This window comes from Populus nigra, chromosome 3 (genome assembly GCF_951802175.1).
Source record: "Populus nigra chromosome 3, ddPopNigr1.1, whole genome shotgun sequence".
Classification (NCBI taxonomy): domain Eukaryota; kingdom Viridiplantae; phylum Streptophyta; class Magnoliopsida; order Malpighiales; family Salicaceae; genus Populus; species Populus nigra.
This window is the reverse complement of record NC_084854.1, coordinates 20,781,021-20,799,367: the sequence shown is the minus strand read 5'-3', so window position 1 is coordinate 20,799,367 and position 18,347 is coordinate 20,781,021. Positions and strand designations below refer to the sequence as shown.

Sequence of the window (18,347 nt, the reverse complement as noted above, 5' to 3'; positions counted from 1 at the left end):
TATCTTCCCTTTCTTTCTTTCTTTCTTTCTTTCCATTTCCTTCTCAATTAGAGTTCTATAACTAATAAAAATCAAATTTGGGTTTAAATTGTACAGATCTTAATTTGGGTTGGTATATGTTAAAAACATTTTAGCAAAAAAAAAACTGAATCTGATATGGATCATCCAGCTTGGATAGGTATTCACGGGTTTGCATCGCAGTTAAAAAAGAGAGAGAAAAAAGAAGACGACTCTTGATGGAGCCATAAAGACATGAGTTTCGTTTGAAAATACAGGAAGATCTCTGAGGACAGCTCAGGATGCAACAAAAGGCGTTGAATAAGGAAAACACTTCCATGGCGTCCATCTTCTGCAGGACCAATCACCATGACATAATTTTCCAAACTTAAGTTCATGGGTCAAACTGCACTAGCAAAGGCAGCTAGGGATGTGGTTCTGCTTGTTCTTGGCAAGTACAATTGTTACAGATTTTCGATTAGTCAAGGACCACTCAATACCAAGGAAACGACGCATTGATCTATTACATGCTCTGCCTATTTGGGTGTCAGTGATCAACTGTAGTAAGAACCTATCTCATATGGGCCATTGTCGAGGATAAAGGCTGATCGGCCCCCTTTTGTTAATTGCAGAACAAGTTGTCCGATACTCCAATTTATTGGTCTGACGACCTCAATCTGCCAATTAAAAGAGCCAAGTTCATATATACCATGTTTAGTAATGAAATTATTTACCCAAATCTGCATTTCTTTCCTTTCCCCATTTTTCTTTCTTGTACTCTAAAGAAAATTGCCTTATATTTTAGATACAAGTTGAGGGAGAAGTCCCAGCACAACTATCCAAATGTTCCAAGCTGAAGACGTTTGATTTCATGTGTGTTTGATATTGCGGTAGCTGTTGTGGTTGTGGTTTGAAAAAAATTGTTTTATAAAAAATACTTTTAATTGAGGTTGGTTTTAAAAAATAGGTGTTTGGTTAAAACTGTGGTTGAAATTGAGGTTGAAAAAAAGTAGTTTAACGTGTTTGGTTAAGAATGCTTTTGAAATTGAGGTTATAAAATAATTTTAAAAAATATATATATTAATATTGATGATTTTAAATTTAAATATTGTAGATTTAACTATTGCTATTACATCATGAAATAAATCATACTTTATATATAATATTTTTTATTATTTCATGAAACCATCTACAATTCCATTACGTACGAAATACATCCGACAAGAACTACAGTTTCCATAATTTTTCTAGCATGTAATAAAATTAGATAAAATATTATCAGGTATAAAATTCACTCTAAACTAATTTTTAAAAAAATATTAAAAAAATTACTACACTAAAAAAAATAAAATAAAATAAAATAAAATAAAAAATAAAATAAAATTCACGCAGTGCAAGAGAATTGCACTGTTCACTGTTTTTAAGTGAACAGTGCAAGTCAATTCTCTTGCACTGTTCACTTGAACAGTATATTTATGTACACTGTTCATGTTAATTGCACTGTTCATTGAACAGTGCAATTAACATGAACAGTGAAGAAAAGCAACGAATTCTTGCTTCTCTTTAACTGTGTTTCAAACACAGAAAACTAGTGGGACCCATGAATAATATATTATGTTTTTTCTTTAATCAAACAACTACAAGCTGTGTTTTAATTAAAACACAGCTGTAACCGTGTAAACAAACGGAGCTGAAGCATTAACTTCCTTAATGGATCTATCCGTCTGAGCTTGGAAACCTCGAGAATCTAGAGCAGCTAATAGCATGGTATGATGGCTTGGAAGCGAGAATTCCACTGGAATTGGGCAAATGCAAGAATATGAAGGATCTACTTCTCAAATAAAGTAATAAAAAACAAAACACCAACGATGCCCAAAAATTATTTGCGAAAATGCTTGAAATTGGTCTGTGTTCATGCAATTGTAAATGATAATTTTATTATTTTGAGGTTTATGGTGCTTTTTAGTCATTAAAATAAATATAATGACAAATATATAAATAATTAGATATTTTTTTATTGATTTTTTCAAAAGAATATTAAGTGTTAACATGCATATAATTTCTCAAAGTACATCAAACCTTAAAAAAGAGTTTTCAAAATATAAAGTCTGATTTTGTGTTTAATCTTTGATTGAAATAGTTTTTGATGGTCAAATCGGGTTTTAGATGTTAGCTTTGAGGTTTATAATGACAAAAGTTGAGAAAACAAATGTTTGTTTGCCGGAGAGAGGGAATCCAGCTAACTTTACGAGTTGAGGACAACCCAAGACATGACATGTCATTCATATCTGAATTGGAGACGACATGTCCTCCACTTGACAAGGCTTGACACAAGCCTGCAAGCATCATAAACCCGTTTTGTAGAACGAAACATAGTTGGCGGATTTTAAATCTGGTTAATTCAAGGATGAAATCGGTCAGATTTTTTAAAAAATAAAGGAATTAGAGTTGATCGGGTGATCCGGTCAAACCCGTGATCTTGGAAAAGATACATGAATTGTGTAGTTAAATTAATTGAGATAACTAAATTATAAATCAATTTAAATGAGATTATATAAAACATTTAGATTTTTAAAAAATTAATTTAATTGAAAATTCAGTGATGGCGTTGTTAATATGAAAATCTTGGAAATATGATATGGTTACAAAATATGGAACGAAGAAGTGTGGGTTAAACAATTAAGGAACAATCATGGAATTTAAATATGCTAAAGAGTAGTCAGAATTGAATTAACATGAATTCTGGTTTATGCAGTGGAATTTCCATATACTAATAATGATTTCTCTTTTTCAATCCTTTTAAATTAGGAGAAGCACTACGAGGTGGACGATGAACAATTAAGCACCAACAAAGCACCGTTGATTTTCCCAACTCTTTTAGTAGTAAAGAGTAACGTATTAGACTATATATATATATATATATATATATGCACACACATAGATCCCCTCTTAATAATTTTTTCATATCCTCTTAGTATTTTTTTTCAAAACCACCTCTAATAATAAATAGGATGCGCTTTTATTGTTTCTTTGTAGCACGCAAGCTGCAACCTTTTCTAGATAAATTTTGATTTCTTGTATATGAGTAAAAATTACCGGTCAACTTAACCTTGGTATTCAATAAGAAAAAAAAATACATGCAACTTTTAAAGATAGCGTAACTAGTCAGATTTTAAATTTGTTTTTTAATGATTATAAGTTTTAGTTTTTTTAGAACTATTAGAGATTTATATAATTATTAATTTTAAAATCTGTAAGATTAATAGATGTATATATAAGTTGGAGATTTATATAATTATTAATTTTAGAATATATAAAATTAATAAATATATATATAAGTTGAACTAGATGCCTCCATGAGTTAAAAAAAGAGAGAGAGAGAGAGAGAGTAAAAATGCATGCCCAATAAGATTACGAAATCCCTTCTATCACGACAGAAATTTCAACCATCCAATCATGAATAATTATGTTGGGACCCTAACACAGCCAAGCCCTTGAGTGATTTTTGTTTTACAGGAACTGCCACTGGACACAAATGCGTAAATGAGACCATCTACACGTCTAAAATATGGGATATCCTTGCCAGCTGGCTCAGTGTCTTTTTAGGCAATACTTAGTTTTGTGGGAACGCTTTACATTATAAGCCAGGATATTCTTTTTATCAATAAAAAAAATGATATTTAAGCAATGCAAGCGTATTTAAAAATAATAATAATAATAATTTAAAATATATACTTGATCAAGAAAAAAGTATTGATATATGGATCAATTTAAAAAAACATAGTAGGGACCCAAAAATAACAAGGTTAAAAAGATAAATTTTTTTTTTTATTGAAGCTAAAATTCCAGCCAATCAAATGTGAAAGAAAAAAGTATAAAGAAAAAGAAAAAAACAAATTGGACCAACATAACCAAGAATGCTAAATATACAAATCAGATCATGAAATCAAAATAAAACAGCAGAAAATAAATAAAAAATATTAAAGTCAAATCCCAAACAAATTAAATGCTAAAAAATAAAATTAAAAAAAATTTTAATTAAAAAAATAAAAAAACACATAGCAAACCAAGTAAGCAAATCAAACACTACAATCTGGATCATATGAATGAGAAAATCAAATAGAACCACAAAGCAGGAAATATCACAATGCTCAATTCCAAAAAAATATAATACTGAAATATAAAATGCAAAAAATTTAAATTTTAAAAGAATAGCCCTAAAAGAATTAAGCCAACCCGCTAAATTCACAGTCTAAACAATGGGAACAATAAATAAATAAAAATAAATCACAAAACCTAATATTAAAAACCAATCAAAAAGACTTGTATACCCAAAACAATTTGAAAATATTTTGCCTCCAAATCCTAGTTTAATTATTTTTTGTCCAAGAACAATGAATAGTATGATGAGTTATTGAGTAATCTTTTCAAAACCACCTCCTAGTAATAAATAGCATACACCTACCACCTCCTAATAATAAATAGCATGTCTTGCAAGCTGAAACTTATTTTAGATGGGGGAAAAATTGCTGGTTAGGTAGTTGCAACTTCTCTTGGATAAATTTTGTCACAAACCATTATAGGTGGTTGAATTAGACTATACCTTCTTAATTGAAAAAAAATAAAAAAGAGAGAGAAAGAAAACAATCATTACTCATTAGATAATAAAAAAATATATACTACAGCTTACCTCTGTTCTAAATGATATATCACTGCTAACAAAAGAAACATAAAAAGAAACAGAGCACCTTCCTTTTGTGAATGCGAAGCATGTTGTGTATTTTCTGCTCAGGACTAGCCTATTACATTCAAGGGCCCGTTTTCATAACAGCTTTCAGTCCCTTGTGCATGGTTATTGTTGCTGTCATGAGCTCCATCATTTTGGCTCAGCAAATGTACTTGGAAAGGTATCTCTCTAGACATGTGCTTGATCTTACTACTAGCATGTATGCATACTGAACACACAAAATCGCATATGCTGAAATGCATATTTGGATCTTCAACATATGCGATTTCATGTGTGCTTATATGCTAGTAGTAAGATTGAGCACTGTGTTTATAGAAATACCTTCGCAGGCTGTTACAAAAACAAATCCTCATCGCTATGCCTTGAATGTAATACGCTAGTCCTGAGTACCCTGCATGCATTGCATTTCACAAACGTAATTGAGGTACTTAAAATTTAAGATTTGTTAAGTTCTCGGTAATCTAGAAACGACACGTCTAATAACAAATTATGATGGCTTCCCTTCATCCTTTCCATATATTCGTTGAAGTTCACGAGTTGCAGCTAGAAAGGATTCTGAAAAAGAGGAAGAAGCGAGTATGTGAGAAAGAAAAAAATACATTAGCACAAAAGAATTATAACACAAGTTTGCTTTTCGGGGAAAAAATAAGTATCAATAAAATAGCTACAACAATAAAAATTAAAGTAGATAGTTTCCATCACCTTTCCAAAGACGAAAAGACTTCTGGTTGATAGGTGAACCGGTTATCGTCTGAATAACTTCAAACAACATATTTTGAGGTGTACTCCTTAGCTCTTGAACAATGCCATAGATAGTCTTCCCGTTCTCAAAATATATGTGATTATTTGGATGTTTAGTTTTGCAATTAGCATGCCGCTCAAATTCATAAGCATTAACTACCTACAAAAACAGTAATTAACCTTTTCAGGTACAAACTTATGAAGATGACAACAGATGCAAAATTAATGTCTTTTACACGGGTATTTCCAGGTTTACGAGAAAATCTTGAAAATTGTCCATGTCTAGGTTTTATTTTCTATTTAGTATTCTATTTCCTATGTCATCAGTTTTATTATGTTTTTCCTATTTTAAAACAAATCTTTTTTCCTTTTTCTATTTCTCAAAAAAAAGGGAAAAAAACATGAAATAGACAAAAAGAATTAAGATATAAATGGATTTATGAATAGCGAGATTAAATATATAATTTCTGAAACCATGAGGACTTATTGATTTGTTTTGCTAAACTATAGTTATATTTAACGCACGAACTCTATATAAATAAAGGTTAAGTGATCTTCAATACAGAGAGAATCAGTTTGTGAATAAAATTCCAGTGACTTTACTTTTGATTGTGTGACACAATCTTTAAACATCCCCAAAAAGTTAGATCCAGAGCAATCCCCAGAGCTGTTCTGTGTCACACACTCAGCATACTCCACACAAAATTTCTTCACTAGAATATGATATATGAATAAAACACACGCACACGCACATTCAAAACTTTCCCTTGATTTGCTCCAAAAAAATAGAAAAATAACTTTCCGTTTATAAAAAGATCATACTGATCACCTTAGAGAAATTGCATGTCTGACAGCCACATAAGTATCCAGAACCTTTTATAACACCATGGAGCTCCTTCTAACATAGATATGAAGAGCCAAAAATGTCAATTTCTCATCAAAGGATAAAGCAAACTGAAAGATGGATACATAGAATTAAGTTTTACCTCCTGTGACCATGCCACATATTTTACAGGTACTCCATCTAGCATGCCAGTGGACAGCAAACTTCTAACATTTGAAGGGAAGTTGTTTGAGGGAAGCTTCTTAGCTGTTTTTATGTCATCTTTTTTCTTAGAAACATTATCAGTCCCTGAGGTAGCTACATGTAGAGCAGATACACGTGTGTCCACATTTGATATAACCAATTCATTATCATTTCTTACTTCTGATCTTTGAAAAGAAGGCTGAGCCATCAACAGTTCATAGCTAGATGTAAGCTTCCCTGAGCAATTTGTGTCATCATCATCATAGCCCCCAAAGGATATTATAGTACTCTCCCCCTTATTACGCGACTGGCCAATTGATAGACTGTTGTTACCATCTTTGTCATAGGTTTGATCCACCGATACCATACCACCATTCCCTTTATTGTAGATGTGCCCCATGTGCCCCATTGAGATGATATTTTCATCTACCTTGCTGTAGGTTTGACCCATAGATATGGTATTGTTCTCACCATTGCTAAATGTGTGACCCATTGGTATGGCATTGCCATTTTCTTTGTATGTTTGACTCATTGATACGTGTTCATCACCCTTGTTACAGGGTTTTCGCATTGAAATAAAAATGTTATTCTCCCTGTCATAAGTACCCATTGACATGCCATTCTCATCCTGCTTGTTATAAGCAAGACCCATCGATATGATACTTTCATCTTTGTCATAAGATTGAGCAACTGACATGGTATTACGATCCACCCTACTAAAGGCATGTTCCAATGATGCAGACATGACATTCTCAGATTCCTTGACCTGGCTAACTTTCACTTTTCTAATCCCGCCATAGTTTAAACCTGATCTTGGATCTTCCAACATATGAGGCATAGATAAGCCAAAAGGGGAATCATTACCAAATAGATGCTCATCTAACTTCCTGCCTATGCTGTTAATTTTTCCTGAGCTAACTGATGCAATGCTTCTGTCATCGAAATCAACGGCCCTGTTTGTATCAGAATCTAAAAACCGTTCAGTGAAATGACCAGATACTGACTGAAAACTAGAAGCACTGCCCCACGGGGTAGCATTTGTGCTTAGCATTCCTGTAAATAAATTGTTTGTTGGAACTCCGATTGCCTGTTTCTTATTGGGAAATAGTTCTGCCTCTCCATCCATCAACCACTGGTGAGAACGCTTTGACTCAATTCTAGAAGAAGAATTATCGTAATTAATTTCACCATTAATTTCACCATCATTTATACACTCAGCACCTTTAACCATCCAAAGACCTTGATTCTGGAAAGACTGTCACATAAATCACTAAGAAATGAGTCCCTACCATGTCAGTAACCTAAGATAGAATAATTAAAAGATCTCCTTGCCAGGTGGGTACCAAATTATGCAATAAAACTAATAGAATCTCTCTCCCTATAACCTAATAGTAAAATTGTTTTCGCTGTAAGTATCAATTCATAAAAGCATATCCTTCGCGTGCATGGAAGAAACGGAGAGCAAGTACATTGTAATTTACTTACTACACTCTCTTTTCATGTCTTTAGTCTTATAATACTCTTTTCCAGTCCAAGCACTCAAACCACTAAGAACCATTTTAGAAAAGTAACAAACATGATTCACTCTATGTTTAAGAAGTTCAAACTTCAGCAGAAAACAATTCAAGCATTATCTTATTGCATGATTTAACAAATCAAAAGAAATCAGCCAACCGCTAAAGTCACATACATTATTAGGCAAGAAAAAAGCATACCATTTGCATCTATAACTGTTTCTGTCACTATCGAACTTGCTCACTTCAAAAGTTATTCTGCAGAAATACATGTGATAATAATCACCGTTATATTGTTAGCGGTAGGAGAGGAAGAAACGCACGCAACAATAACTCACCTTTTCAGGTGATTCAAAAGCAAAGAAAATAAATGAAATCTTGGAGTTTTGAGAGAACCATACGAAGTGTGATTGGAGGTGTAGAATATCACCGGCGAAGATTCAACGGAAAACACGTCCGGAATCTTACGGGGAGGGATGGGTGGCGGGATCTATCTATCAGCATCACAATTACAGAGCAAAAGGAGAAGCTTTTGGGTGTTTTTGAGAGGGGGCATTATAAGATGGTGCCCTGCACGATCGCAAAGTCGTGAAGCCCATCTACACTGTACACGTGGACAGGATTAAGGGTTTGTATTTAAAAAAAAAAAAAACAATATTGATGTAATTGTTTGTATTGGTTTTCTTTTTCCAAAAAAAACAAAAAAAGAGAGAGTAAGTTTTAGGTTATTGTTTTCAGAATTTAAAAAATATATACCAAAAAAAAATATTTATAACATATTATTTAGATTTTTTTAATTATTTTTTAAAATATATTTTTTCTTAAAAATATATTAAAATAATATTTTTTATTTTTAAAAAATTATTTTTTAACATCAGCATATTAAAATGATCTAAAAAATCCTCAAAAAAATTAAAACAATAAAAAGTAATTTTTTTAAAAATACTTTTACATCATAAAAATAAACAACGCCTTAATGAGTTGGAAATTCAATATTTTGAAAGGGTAATCTACTTTCATTTACTATGATAATATATATTTTTAATTGTATAGAGATGTTTAACAAAGTTTATTTTTAGATGTTTTTAATTTGAAAAGGAATTAAATTGATGTATTTTTAGTGTTTTTGAACTATTTTAGTATGTTAATATTAAAAAAATCTAAAAATAAAATATTTTAAAATAAAATATTATTTTAAAAAACCCATTGCACCAGAAAAGATACCTCGAGTCTATTGTGAATTTCATAACCGATTTTACCTTTAATTGAAGTGAAAAGTCAATGCACCCATATTTTGTATGTATTTTTCTTGAACATCCTTTGCCCTAGCCTTCTTTCATTTATATGATTTAGCAAAGGGCAATCTCTAAGATGGTTCTATTTTGATAATTTTGTTACTTGTAAATAAGCAAATCATTTTCCGTAAGAATATATTGTATGGTGATCTTGTCTAAATAAACATAATACTAATCGGAGTGCTTCTTCTCCTCCACATTAGGGGCAATCATTCATTCTGACATTATTCTCCATTGTTTTGCTGCTTTGAATTCATCAAGATTTCCTATCTTGGCAAAGCCTGATGCTAAGTTGAACTGAAAAGGCAAAAGGACAATGGAACAAGCGGCTAGTATAAAATACTCTCTTGAAGCTCCCTTGATCACCGGGATTTCCTTCATTTTTTGTTGTTACCGCACACCTGGCTGCTCTTTCTTCACCGTGGGTTCCCTGGCTTCTTCAGTAGGAAAGTTGTTTTTACAAATTTTCTTGTCCTAAAATGTCTCTCTAGACAGATTGAACAAAAATACTCTCTTGATGCTCCCCTGGGCACTGGGGTTTCCTCCATTTTTTGTTGTTACCGCACATACGGCTGCTCTTCCTTCACCGTGGGTTCTCTGGCTTGATCTTCGGTAGGGAAGTTGCTTTTCCAAATTGTCTTGTCCTAAAATGTCTCTAGATAGATTGAATAAAAAAACTCTCTTGAAGCTCCCTTGGACACCGGGATTTCCTCCATTTTTTCTTGTTAGCGCACATACGGCTGCTCTTCCTCCACCGTGGGTTCCCTGGCTTGATCTTCAGTAGAAAAGTTGCTTTTCCAAATTGTCTTGTCCTAAAATGTCTCTCTAGACAGATTGAATAAAAAAACTCTCTTGAAACTCCCTTGAGCACCGGGATTTCCTCCATTTTTTGTTGTTACCGCACATACGGCTGCTCTTCCTCCACCGTGGGTCCCTGGCTTGATCTTCAGTACAAAAGTTGCTTTTCCAAATTGTCTTGTCCTAAAATGTCTCTCTAGACAGATTGAATAAAAAAACTCTCTTGAAACTCCCTTGAGCACCGGGATTTCCTCCATTTTTTGTTGTTACCGCATATACGGCTGCTCCTCCTCCACCGTGGGTTCCCTGGCTTGATCTTCAGTAGGAAAGTTGCTTTTTCAAATTGTCTTGTACTAAAATATCTCTAAAGATAGATTGAATAATATATGGTAGGCAACAACAGATGGATGGAAACCTGAATCCCGTTCAAGGTAAAAAAAATATTTGTTACCTTCAATTTTATTTATGAATTGTTTACGTTGAATTATTAGTTACCAATGTTACTATTTTTTCATAAGTTAAATACTAAATATTAATTGCAGCATGGGCAACATCTATATGGAACCATACTGTCTCAAATTTATTTATTTATTTATTAAATCATCATAAGAGAGCGAAGCAAGCAAGAAAGAAAATGGAATTGTTGACAAGAAAAACATTTAGCAAAGTGCGTTTACTCACGCGCTCATCAGTTGATGAGCGTTTCCGTGAGATACAAGCAATGGCCATAGCATCTTGCGTGCCTTCTACCATCCTATCCTAATTATTGACTTTCAGTTGACATCAGTGAAAGGAGCTCTATTAAATGACGCCGCATGATGTTTTGGGATCTTGCTCTCCGCAGGGCTCCACTTTGCTCTCTTCTCTAAATTCCCGTGCTCCTTTGGACTTTCCAAGGCCACTACTGTTCTCCTTTCCTCAATGGATGCCAAGCTAGGTATAGCTGCTATAACTCGTCTTTTAGGTGTTGTCCCGGAATTCTGATCAACCTGCGTTGTTCACAACAAGACCCAGTTCTCCGTTTACAAGTTCGAGTTCTCCAACAATGTCTACTAGTAAATTTAAATTCTGCTAAACAGAAGAATAAAAAAGTGGCCTGACAAAATTCTGGTAATACATAACTAAACTCAGAGAGATTCATTTTTTAAAAGGAAAAGGTTAGGTAATCAAGCCGTTCTAAAACGTGATTTTTTTATAAAAATATTTAATTAGCACTCAACAACAAAGAAGTATACCAGATAATCTTTCGTGAGACACTTCTCGGCCTTGCTTCTAATGTTTGATATCCGATCACCATGGTTTTCTTGTGTTGACTTGAGCTGACCCAGGCACAAGGAAGTAATGGAGTCTATTTCCTTCTTAGTTTCTTGATCCCGCATCATGGAATCTGTGAGGTAAAAATGAACGATTGAGACACCAAGTGCAAATATCGTTTAGAAGAAGTGACTGGATAATAATACATAGATTATAAAATTACCATCAACTGCAGCCATCACATCGCCAATTCTGGCATCAAAATCTGCTTTCATAGCAGAGGATGCAGATAAAAATTCTTGATGTGCGACATGATTTTTATTTACTCTATCCCTGCAGTAGTAAATTTTCAGTTGTGGTTAAAATTCCTAAAGTTGGAAAAAAGAAGGAATGAATACAAAAGATTTTTATTTACTCTATCCCTGCAGTAGTAAATTTTCAGTTGTGGTTAAAATTCCTGAAGTTGGAAAAAAGAAGGAATGAATACAAAAGATCAGGGAACAACTTACCTCACAGCAGATTCTATCTCTAGAACAGTTCTCTCTTTGGAATTGTTCAAGTATGAATGAGCATTTTCCCATTGTTTCTTAGAATCGTTTGCCTTTTCTGAACTGCATTACATGAAAATATCCAATGTTATTTGAGAAAATTATTCAAGGATTTTTTTTTTAATTATGTATTATTTTCATTACATCTCCTTCAATGCCAGGGTTGGACATTTTGTGATAATTGCTATGATCAAAACACCTTTTCTGATATACGCTGATGTGACCCATAATTTATTCCCTTCCTCCCCCCTAATGTTGTTCCAATAGAAAACCACTCTTCAATTTGTTGAACGTGTCTACTCACAGAACTTTCTTTTGCAGGCAGATAGGATTGGAATATAAAAAAAAAAAAAAAACTAAAGCATACCATTCTTGGAGAAGATTTTCCATGACAGCCTTTGATTCAGCTACCGAGAATGTGTCTTCCATAAAATGTCTTTCCAATTTTTCTACATATTTACTCAACCCCTCCTTAGCATTAGATGAAGCCTTCTGCATGTTGGATAATTCCCGCTGCAATATCTTATTCTCTCGTACACTTGTGTCATAGATGTCGCTTGATACCTCTGACACCTACACACAGAATTATAAAACATCAAGCATGCTTCCACCAAATGGTTTGAAGTTAAGGATTGAATAACTCACCATAGCTGTTTTCTTAGAAGTCAATGATGCTAATATTACTGCTATATTTTCCAAAGCTTCCTTTTCTTCTCTAGCAGCCTTCTCCTGTTCAGAAGATGTGGAAATTCATCATCTTGTAATGTCTCTTCATACCATCGAAACTAATGTTTACTCTTTTTTTCTTCTTGAGAAAAAGTAACGCGCACTGTAATCTAGTATAACTTACTTTAAATATCGTCTCAAAATTAGATAGTTGGTCTGATTGTTTGATTTGGCTTTCTTCAAGAAATGCCATGATCTCAGAAGCCCGAAGATGGAGATCATTGTAGAAGTCCACTGTCGCCTTTGAAACTGCTTGAGCAGAAGCAAAACTACGCTGTAATCCCTGTTATTTTACACAGGTTCAGGAAATTTTGATACAGATACAAGGAATAACATCAATAGCGGAAAGTAGACAATGAAGGGCATCAGAAAACGAACAATTATGCATTACCTTCTCTTGTTGTTGAGTGGAGAGAGCCAGTAGCTGTGTTTGGTCAGCAAGAGAACTATGGATCTCCTCAATAACCTCCTTGGCCTCGTACAACATGGTGGCAAGAAACTGTAAGGGTAGTTAGGATATGGTCATTTTGAATCCAAGACTACCATAACAAATCTTAGAAAAGAATTCTTTTACTATGACTGCATACTTGCTCAACGGTTCTCATTTGAGACGAGATTATAGTATTTATCTGTTGTAAGTCAGAGGAAGCTTTATTTTGCATTGTATTGGCAAGTTCGTTCAAGGCTACTACTCCTGAAGCATGTGTCTCTGTCATTTTCTTTATCCTAGTTTCCAAGACTTCTGTTGCCTGGTATTCATGATGAATGTAAAATTATCAACCAGATAAGACCAGTTAAGTGGAAAATATAATATAAACTGAGAACAATGCTCTTGCTCACATCGGTTTTGCTCGCAAGGAATGATTCAACATGTTCTTCCATACATCTTAGATGTTGCCGTTGTTCAGAAACTGACCCCAGGATTGTCTTATGCAGGTCAATTAAACTCTGGTCTAGATGTGAACCAAATGTCAGAACCATGTTTCTATTTTCTACTTCCATCATGTCTTTCTGATCTGTGGAAAGTAAGAACACTTTTACTCGCAGCGAAATGGACACAAAAGCTTGTCCAGGCAGTCCACAAACAAAAGACTAAAGTCGAAAGAGCACACAATGTGAAAGAGACTTCAGGGGATACCCAGAAAGAAATAGAGTTCCCATACCTAATCTGCCAAATAGTGAAGTTATATCCTCTGATGCAGTTTGCAAACCGACACACAGCTCCTTTGCATGCTCAATTAAAGAATGCTCTGTTTATGTAGTGATGTTATACATGGATGGAAAAAAAACGCTTGGTTTCTGCAAATGATCAATCAATTTACTTACCTGAGGATAGTAGCTTCGAGATGATGATCTCCTTTTCCTTTAGAGTTGAAATGGTTACCCTATGGTTCTCCTCAAGATCCAACCTTTCGTTGTTACTTTTCTCCAACTTCATCTAAAGGACCAAAATGGTGGCAATAAGAATGATGTCCAGAAGAAACACAGAGAGAAGAAAAGAACCACACACATATGGAGAACATAATTACCTTACAATCCATGAGCTCCCTTTCTACATCAATTTTCTTTTCCTTCTCAGTGAGATAAAGCTCGTTATATCTATCAGCTTGCTGCATTAAGGGGAAGTAAATGAAGTCACCTAAATATTAGAGGGAAAAAGAACCACAGAGAAAAGATAGAGACAGCCAGCAAGTTATACATTCTCTCTGAGACTGAGCTCATTCTCCAATTGCTCTATCTTCTCAATCCTCAACTGTAAGGTAATGAAAAGTGATTCAGTCATAATTTGCTAAGCAGAGATGAGACGAATCAATAATGACAGGTTTCAGGTTTCATAAAATGAATCAGAAGCTCACTGATGATGCACACAAATTCAGAGATTTCGTTGCCCATGTCATGAGTTTCATTTAATAAGGAAAGTGATTCACATGAGAGAACTTAAATATGAGTTTCAATTAAAAATCCACCTTCTTTTCAGCTTCCTCTTGGGCAAATTTCTCATGCGGAACATAAACCCCATTCTTTTCCCTTGCTGCGCGAACATCTGCATTAACGTGGCCATGCCATAATAAGAATTAAAATCCAAGTTTTGCTATTATGATAAATGGACTACGAACGAGTGTGTGTCATCAGACCTTCTTTCAGCTTTTCAATTTCTAAGTAGAGATCCTTGAGCAATACAGCCTTGGATACTCTTTGGTTTGCCTGCAAGATAAACTTTTATGATTCAGAAAGGGAAAGTAATAGATCAAACTACCATTTCAAAGTGGCAAAAGAAATAGCTAGACAAACCTCTGGTTTGTTTTTTATGCTTTTAGCCCGATATGCATAATCTAGTGTGCTTAGAGTTTCTTCCAGAGCATGAGCAGAAGGGGAAATTGTAGCAACAATGCATGTTTTTGTCCTTCCTCCCAACGAATCTCTTAATAGCCTCGTCAGCTTACTATCCCTGGAAGCAAAATGCAGAAACTCATTAAGGAAATGTGAACGATAGCAGAGAGAGATAAGATATTGGGATGAATCATGAACCTATAAGGTATATGGGGTGAATGTTCCACAAGTGCATTTATAACACGACCCAGGGTTAATAAGCTCTTGTTAATCTCCCCTGCTTCTCTTGCACGACCCTGAAATTTCAAATGCTAATCAAATTTCAAAACTGTTCCAAAAGTATATTAAAGGCTGGAATTCATCCAAAACTGCAGCCTGTGTCCGCTATCAAGCAGATGGCATTGGCCAGAACCTAGTTCCGTCATCGATTGTTCTTCTAACAAATGTTTTAAAATATCAATTAAAAACCTCCATGTGGCAATCCAACTTGACAAAGATCAAAGACCAGAATCGGCCATAGAATAAAGCTAAGAATTAAATAGACCTTCCTATTACTATTCCTGATCAGAACCAACTGCATGCAACACATTCAATAATTTACATATTATATTCCGAAGAACTCAAAACCATAGCAAAAACAAAACTTTCACAGCTGATGGTAGCGAATGATTCCAAACAGTGTCTATATTATTAACAAGATGTGTTAAAGGTCCAAACGTTCATTGAAATCATGATTTGGGCAAGCTACTGAATCAGCAGTCAAAATAGATTCAAGAGACTAACAGCTAGTATTTCTTTCCATACCTCTCTTGCACCTGAACGAGAAATATTCTCTGATCCTGCCAAATCAACAAGATTAAGCTTGCCACATTTAATAAGTTCCTCCTCTCCAACAGCTGCTTCTTTTACATGGATGGTGATGGAAAAGACAGAATGGGAGCGACTGTGAGAGTAACGAAATGAATTTAGTAAAGTCTCTTTTCTAACTAGATTCAATTACATTAGCAAAAACAGTAACAATTACCCAAGAAAAGTAAAATTAACCTGCTTCGCTTGTTTAACAATGTATCTGCTGTACGCCTTTTGGCTGCTCCTCGTTCTAAGAGAGTGTAAATTTCGTTGGCACTATAGACAGCTTCTTCTTCAAGACCTCTTACAAACACACAACCCTTCCCATCCTCCATCAAAGAAATGGGTTTCTTTTGCCTATCTTCTACATTTCTTGAAGGGTCTTCTTGAGCTAGTAAATCAGTTATTTCTTCATTGTACAGCTCCAAAAATGTCACTTTGATGCTATAGTCGGCATTTTGGGCCTCCAGTGTATCAAAAATTTGGCGAACTGCTCGTGGAATAACTCCAGCCTCAGCTGGCAAATCCCCACCCTACACAATTACTTAGAATGAAAATGAAAATACACTTGATAAAAAGAAACCAAATATTAACAGCATGGTCGATTCTTCCATTACCTTATTTCTCTTTCCACCCTCCATTGTAAACGTCTTTCCGGTACCCGTCTGCCCATATGCGAATACTGTGCAGTTGAAACCCTCAAGAACTTCTTCAACAATCGGTGCAATGGCCTGATCATATATCGATCTCTGCTGTGCTTTAGGCCCAAAAACCTGCATGGCCAACGTTTAAAACATAGAATACTAAAAGTTTCGAAAGAAAATCGTAGTTTTCGGATACGAAGGATCAAAGTGACATGTGATTGTTATTGTTACCTTGTCAAAGGTGAAAACTCTATCTACTTGTTTGTTAGATATACTATGCAAGACAGTGACTTCTCTTTTATGCTCGTTACATGCTATCACCTTGGAGACATTCGTTCTTTGCTCTTCATCACTTAAGGGTCTGAAAAAGACAATTCTCAATCAAATGGGATTTCTTGCATTGTTTTGATCAAATATTGAACTAATAATTTGCTCTCAAAAACCCACCTGCATCTTAGTACGACTTGCACGTTCACCTCTTTGTCTTTGTCCTGACGAGCAGAATTCCAGTCGTGGCCTTTCGATTCATGGCGACGCCTCTCCGGCCGCGGCGTGAGGAAGGGAATTGGAGATGGCATTAAGCCTAACCCTACCTTTCTAGATTGATCAGGAGTCAGCGACATCATATCTCTTCTTTCTTTACAACTGCAAGCAAAATAAAAGAATGGAAAGAGCTTTATGATTGTAATTTCTTTTCGATCTCTTTTGGATCAAGGATTTTTAAAAAAAAATTGAATCGGGGATTTTTTTGAGGATTTTTATATCTGTGTTTTCAAATGAGAAACGGCTAGTCCACTTTTTGGTTTTGCTGTGTGGAAAGTTAGGAGGTAGCCGTTCCAGTTTGCGTTTTTCAAAAAGTAGGTGGGGCCTTGTTAAAAATTCAAATCAGGAGCTTCACCCTTTGCTGATGGCTTTCTGTCCGGGTCCGGTAGATTTTGAGGCTCCAATTATTTAAGTGTACTTCATAAGATTTTCTAATCAAGTGTTTCTTCTTTAATTTAAGGTCTGTTTAGTGTGGATGTAATTGATTTTAACGTATTTTTTGTATTGAAATATATTAAAATAATATTTATTTATTTATTTAAAATTATATTTTAGATCAACACACTCGTTATTATTTAATTTTAATTTTTTTGCTTCAAGATCTTTTCAATCTGGATTAATGAAGCTTTCCCAGTAAAAAAAATCTTTTTTTTTTATCAAATTCGTGTACTTCTATTAAAATTAGTTTTCATTTTCAACATATATATTCATTTGGTACAATTCTGTTAAAAGTAGTTGGTTAATTGTTGATTATCATTTAAGTATTTTCACACTACAATTTAGAATATGGCCAAATTTTCATTTTGAACATTTAAGTTGTTAATAATTTTATATCTGATAATAATTTTATTATTTGTCAGAAAATATATTTAACAAATAAAATTTTACAAATGATGATGTTGTAAATTTTAATATTCTCAAAAATAAAATTATTTAGTATTTGAATAGTAGTTAATCAAATATTCATGTCAATATTTTCTTCTTTTTAGTCTAAGAAGTACAAAATCAATGGTAAATATCCCAGTACCTACAAAGCAATCCATATCAATGGGATTTAGAGACTTTTCGATGATAAAATCATTAACTTTAAATAAAAATAATAATAATAAATAAATAAATGTTTTAAATTTCAAGAACAAAAATGTTTGTTTTTGTTTTATATGGCTAACAATCTAATGATTTAGATATATAAGATAGGAGAATATGAAAAATAAATTTTTTATATGAGTGGTTCAAGAGGTATTTATACTTCATGAACCTTGTTGTTTTAGTGGAGTTGAAGGATCAAGTATTCATTTTCGCTTGATGATATTAATGATAAGTAAAAATCTCT

General features: G+C 33.8%; 2 protein-coding genes across 6 annotated transcripts; both read right to left on the bottom strand.

The window, feature by feature from the left end:
- Window positions 1-4,632: 4,632 nt before the first annotated feature.
- Window positions 4,633-8,576, bottom strand: LOC133690107 (uncharacterized). 5 transcript variants are annotated; one of them, XM_062110296.1, is made up of 6 exons: window positions 8,428-8,576; window positions 8,228-8,284; window positions 6,472-7,767; window positions 6,315-6,380; window positions 5,447-5,645; window positions 4,633-5,299 (listed from the first exon to the last, which is right to left on the bottom strand). In XM_062110296.1, exons 2-6 carry the CDS (start codon window positions 8,234-8,236, stop codon window positions 5,232-5,234), a joined length of 1,638 nt encoding a protein of 545 aa, XP_061966280.1. In that variant the 5' UTR covers window positions 8,237-8,284; window positions 8,428-8,576; the 3' UTR covers window positions 4,633-5,231. The 5 variants fall into 5 exon arrangements, with proteins under 5 accessions (XP_061966280.1, XP_061966279.1, XP_061966282.1 ...); XM_062110295.1 differs by having other exon boundaries at window positions 6,315-6,383; window positions 8,365-8,575; XM_062110298.1 differs by having other exon boundaries at window positions 6,315-6,383; window positions 6,472-7,669; window positions 8,365-8,574.
- Window positions 8,577-10,678: 2,102 nt separating this feature from the next.
- Window positions 10,679-17,291, bottom strand: LOC133688292 (kinesin-like protein KIN-5B). Its single transcript, XM_062107725.1, has 23 exons — window positions 16,919-17,291; window positions 16,703-16,832; window positions 16,445-16,600; window positions 16,023-16,360; window positions 15,783-15,921; window positions 15,177-15,274; window positions 14,940-15,096; window positions 14,783-14,852; window positions 14,615-14,691; window positions 14,347-14,400; window positions 14,177-14,257; window positions 13,974-14,085; window positions 13,811-13,897; window positions 13,488-13,663; window positions 13,235-13,396; window positions 13,039-13,146; window positions 12,772-12,930; window positions 12,567-12,650; window positions 12,289-12,494; window positions 11,883-11,984; window positions 11,597-11,706; window positions 11,355-11,506; window positions 10,679-11,108 (listed from the first exon to the last, which is right to left on the bottom strand). The coding sequence occupies exons 1-23, from the start codon at window positions 17,095-17,097 to the stop codon at window positions 10,893-10,895; spliced, it is 3,153 nt and encodes a 1,050-aa protein (XP_061963709.1). The 5' UTR covers window positions 17,098-17,291; the 3' UTR covers window positions 10,679-10,892.
- Between the last annotated feature and the right edge of the window lie 1,056 nt (window positions 17,292-18,347).

Bases quoted from the DNA above. Each gene is read 5' to 3' on its own strand.
- LOC133690107 (XM_062110295.1), bottom strand. The intron at 5,646-6,314 runs GTGATCAGTATG...CTGTTTTTGTAG, and splicing joins AGACATGCAATTTCTCTAAG to GTAGTTAATGCTTATGAATT. The intron at 5,300-5,446 runs GTGATGGAAACT...CCTCTTTTTCAG, and splicing joins GTCTTTTCGTCTTTGGAAAG to AATCCTTTCTAGCTGCAACT.
- LOC133688292 (XM_062107725.1), bottom strand. From the start codon at position 17,097: ATGATGTCGCTGACTCCTGATCAATCTAGAAAGGTAGGGTTAGGCTTA. The intron at 14,086-14,176 runs GTAATTATGTTC...TTGGTCCTTTAG, and splicing joins GGGAGCTCATGGATTGTAAG to ATGAAGTTGGAGAAAAGTAA. The intron at 12,495-12,566 runs GTGAGTTATTCA...TTCTGTGTGTAG, and splicing joins CTTCTAAGAAAACAGCTATG to GTGTCAGAGGTATCAAGCGA.